Source organism: Argentina silus (assembly GCF_951799395.1).
Source record: "Argentina silus genome assembly, chromosome: 22".
In the NCBI taxonomy this organism is placed as follows: domain Eukaryota; kingdom Metazoa; phylum Chordata; class Actinopteri; order Argentiniformes; family Argentinidae; genus Argentina; species Argentina silus.
The window spans coordinates 3,577,112-3,582,111 of NC_139676.1; the positions used below are offsets into that span (position 1 = coordinate 3,577,112).

General features: G+C 49.2%; 1 protein-coding gene across 1 annotated transcript in view; it reads left to right on the top strand.

Moving 5' to 3' along the window:
* The window catches only part of radil (Ras association and DIL domains), a gene marked incomplete at both ends in the record, with an annotated part of 27,451 nt that overhangs the window by 14,365 nt on the left and 8,086 nt on the right, over window positions 1–5,000 (top strand). Inside the window, 2 exons of the mRNA XM_083693700.1 lie at window positions 1,297–1,413; window positions 2,042–2,165. Coding sequence (XP_083549826.1) covers window positions 1,297–1,413; window positions 2,042–2,165 — 241 coding nt within the window. The remainder of the gene's footprint in view (window positions 1–1,296; window positions 1,414–2,041; window positions 2,166–5,000) is intronic.

Below are 5,000 nucleotides of genomic sequence, written 5' to 3' on the forward strand. Positions count from 1 at the left end.
TGATTTAAGTGACTTTGAACGTGGCATGGTTGTTGGGGCCAGATGGGCTGGTCTGAGTATTTCAGAAACTGCTGATCTACTGGGATTTTCATGCACAACCATCTCTAGGGTTTACAGAGAATGGTCAGAAAAAGAGAAAATATCCAGTGAGCGGCAGTTCTCTGGGCTAAAATGCCTTGTTGATGCCAGAGGTCAGAGGAGAATGGCCAGACTGGTTTGAGATGATAGAAAGGCAACAGAAACTCAGATAATCACTCGTTACAACCAAGGTATGCAGAAGACCATCTGTGAACGCACAATACGTCGAACCTTGAAGCAGATGGGCTACAGCAGCAGAAGACCACACCGGGTGCCACTCCTGTCAGCTAAGAACAGGAAACTGAGGCTACAATTCGCACGGTCTCACCAAAATTGGACAATAGAAGACTGGAAAAACATTGCCTGGTCTGATGAGTCTCGATTTCTGCTGCGACATTCAGATGGTAGGGTCAGAATTTGGCATAAACAACATGAAAGCAAGGATCCATCCTGCCTTGTATCAACGGTTCAGGCTGGTGGTGGTTGTGTAATGGTGTGGGGGATATTTTCTTGGCACACTTTGGGCCCCTTAGTACCAATTGAGCATCGTTTAAACGCCACAGCCTACCTGAGTATTGTTGCTGACCATGTCCATCCCTTTATGACCACAGTGTACCCATCTTCTGATGGCTACTTCCAGCAAGATAACGCGCCATGTCACAAAGCTCACATCATCTCAAACTGGTTTCTTGAACATGACAATGAGTTCACTGTACTCCAATGGCCTCCACAGTCACCAGATCTCAATCCAATAGAGCACCTTTGGGATGTGGTGGAACGGGAGATTCGCATCATGGATGTGCAGCCGACAAATCTGCAGCAACTGCGTGATGCTATCATGTCAATATGGACCAAAATCTCGGAGGAATGTTTCCAGCACCTTGTTGAATGCCACAAAGAATTAAGGCAGTTCTGAAGGCAAAAGGGGGTCCAACCCGGTACTAGCAAGGTGTACCTAATAACGTGGCTTCAGTATATATGGTCCCAGCGGGAATCAAACCCCTAACCTAAGCTCTACCAACTGAGCCACCAAGGAGGTGTGGCTGTGTGTGTGTGTGTGTGTGTGTGTGTGTGTGTGTGTGTGTGTGTGTGTGTGTGTGTGTGTGTGTGTGTGTGTGTGTGTGTGTGTGTGTGTGTGTGTGTGTGTGTGTGTGTGTGTGTGTGTGTGTGTGTGTGTGTGTGTCTGTGTGGTTTAACACATTGTGTATCTCTCTCCAGTCCCTGTACGTAGTGTTACCTGGGCTATTGGACTGTAACCCATTCCCTGTGGACAGTTCTGAGCCCTGTTGGAGAGGAGGTACAGGATTCCCTGAGCCGGTTCGCAGAGTCCTGCAGGTACAGTGACAAACACAGACACTGAGTTTTAACTGAAACATATTTAAATGAGAATATGATGATATTACACGAAACATTTGTCCCATTTCTAAAGGTACGCTTTTGTACCTGTGGACTGTATGTAAGCAGGCTACTACCATGTCCCTCACAGTACATAATTGGCTCTTTTACATCACTGTTAGGGTACAATGATGTACCTTTAACTTGAATGATGTACCTACCTAACTATGGACGTACCTTCAAAACGATACCTTACAGTTCACCACGACAGTGATAAGCGTTTGTACCAGCCATTTGTACCGTCCTCCGATTTCGACCTCCACCAGCCTCCCCTGGTACAAACGCTTATCACTGTTGTGGTGAACTGTAAGGTACGGTTCCGTTTTGAAGGTACATCCATGGTTAAAGGTACATCATTCAAGTGTTTGCGTGTTTGATAGCATTCCTCATTCCATTCCATGCCTTACAATGAGCCCGTCCTCCGATTTCTACCTCCACCAGCCTCCCCTGGTTTGTACCCCTTGAAGTACAATTCGGTACCTTTTTTTTCGGAGCGTGTACCTGTGTCCAGCTGTTCATATTGAGTATATGATATACTAATAGGTTATCCACCCCTACGTGTCCACAGGTGTTCCAGAGTGCCCAGGAGCTGCTCCAGGGGTACCAGGTCCACCCGGAGATCCAGGCCCAGATGTTCGCTTACCTCTTCTTCTTCTCCAACGTCTCGCTGTTCAACCAGCTCATGGACAAAGGTGAGGTCATGCTCGATAACACACACACACACACACACACAGGCACGCACGCACAGGCACAAAGGCACACACGTACACACACACACACACACTCACGCACAGGCACGAAGGCACACACGTACACACACACACACACACTCAGGCACGCACGTACGCACGCACACGCTCTAACGCACACACGCACAGGCACGAAGACACACACGTACACACACACACACACACACACACACACACACACACACACATGCACTAATGCACACACACACACACACATGCACGAAGGCACACACATACATACTGTACACACACACAGGCAGAAACGCACACACACACACACACACACACACACACACACACACACACACACACACACACAGGCACAAACGCACACGCATACATACTATACACACACACACACACACAGGAGTCTTGATCATCGTCTTAAGGAGTCTCCATTGACTCTCATCTCTGCTAGCCGCTGCTGTGAAATAAGGGAAGGGGGATAAGGGGCGTGTGCGCATGCATGCGTGTGTGTGTGTGTGTGTGTGTGTGTGTGTGTGCATGCACATGTGCAAATGTGTGTGTGTGTGTGTGTGTCAGCACTTTGATAGAGTGGCGGAGGGCGACTCGTGCCTAAGATTTGTCCTTGCCACATTCCAACTGTCCTTTCTCTCTCTCTCTCTACCTCCTTTACCCCAGTCCCCCCTCCCCCCTCTCTCTCTCTCTCTCTCTCTCTCTCTACCTCCTTTACCCCAGTCCCCCCTCCCCCCTCTCTCTCTCTCTCTGACTGTCTCCCTTCCCCCACCTCTTCCTCCATATGGTTTCAGCCATAGTTAGAGCTATCTAACTGGCTCTACTTCGCAAGACAACACATTGGTTGGGGGGTAGAGGGACACAGGGGAGACAGGGGACGGGGGAGACAGGGGACCGGGGGGGGGGGGGGTGGAGGTGGTAGGCAGGGAAGAGGAGGGAGGTGGAGCAGCTGGTGCTAAAAATGCTTTAGGATGCAAGTTGATGACCTTCCTAACAGCGATGTCACTGATCTAATAGACTCATTTACCTACGGGCAGTAACACCATCTATGTCCCTCTGTCTGGGGGGGGGGGTGGGCGGGGGGGTGCATACAAACACACTCACTCTCTCTCTATGTCTGTCTTTCACTGTCTCTCGCTCCCACTGTCTCTCTCTCTCTCTCTGACACACACACACACACACACACACACACACACTCCACGTCCCTGCCATATGTCTTCATTAGCCAGTCAGACGGGAGAGATCACATGTCCCAGTAGGGGGTGAGAGGGGGGGATACACCTTTATTTGCATGTAGAGGTTATCTCTCTATCTCTCCCTCTCCTTCCCTCCTCTCCCTTTCTCCCCCTTTTTCTCTTTCTCTCTTGCTCCTTCCTCCCGTCTCTCTCTATTTTCTTTCTCTCTCTCTCTCTCTCTCCCTCTCTCTCTCTCTTCATTTCTGTCTCTCGTTCATTGATATTTCTCTGCTAATGGTGGCCATGGTAACAGTGTTGCAGGTAGAGCTGACGTCTGCATTGGGCTTTCTGCCACACTGTACACACACACACACACACACACACACACACACACACACACACACACACACACACACACACACACACACACACACACACCCACCTCCATCCTGACTGATGCCATAGCAACCAGGGCAGGAGTGCAGGATATGGAGCGAGAGAGTGAAAGAGACAGAGAGAGGGAGAGAGAGAGAGAGGAGAGGAGAGGAGAGGAGAGGAGAGGAGAGGAGAGATGAAATGTGACATCCCGTGTTTCGTGGTTCAGGTGTTGAGTGTTTTAGCGTTTGCTGTGACATCCGGTGACCTGTAAGCAGATTATGACAGAAGGTCATTTGTGCTGAGGGGTGTGTTTTGGGTGTGTGCCTGTTTGGGTGGGCTAGTGGCCTTAGCTCAGCTGGAACTGGGGGAAACACTGGACCAGAGGTTTAACACCAGCTTATTACAGTCAAGGGTCGGGGGTCACTTCCAAACCTTTATTTACACCATCGAGCTGAGCTGAGCTGAGCTGAGCTGAGCTGTACTGGGCTGGGCTGGCCTGGTTACGCATCCACCGTAGTGGCTGAAACGGTACTGGAAAGGACAATGTGAAAAGTAAATATCCAAGCCAGCACATTCAAGTTCAAGTTTCACGTTTATTCTCATCCTCGAGTGCAGGGAGTAAAATTCTTGGGCTCGGTTCCATGACAATGCAGCATACAAAATACAAATAATACAAATAAGCAAATACGCAGTAGCGCAATGAAATAAGGACAAGATAAGCACATTATGATTGGGGTTGGCCCTGTATTGTATAAAGCCCCCCTGATACACAGAAGTTCAGTGCCAACTCAGGTCGTGGGGTTGGTCAGGAAAAAGTAATTGCCCTAATTGTAGCACCTCTCTGTATGTCCCTATGAAGCATTATAATACCTCCCTTTGTGTGTCCTATATGAAGCATTATAACACCTTTAGGTTAAGTGCAGTCATGTCTCGCAGAGTTAGATTACTGTATTCCCAGACACACGCATAATCCTATTAGTGTGTGTGTGTGTGTGTGTGTGTGTGTGTGTGTGTGTGTGTGTGTGTGTGTGTGTGTGTGTGTGTGTGTGTGTGTGTGTGTGTGTGTGTGCGTGCGTGCGTGCGTTCGTGCGTGTAGGAGGGTGGAGGTTGGATGGGGTGCTGGTGGGGAGGGGGGGTTAGTGCACCACAAACCCATGAGTATGGTTGGCATAGCAACCTCAGTTACTCCTAGCATATGGTTGCTACCTGAAGCTATTTGTGTTCCCTCTAAGTAGATAATGGTTGATAG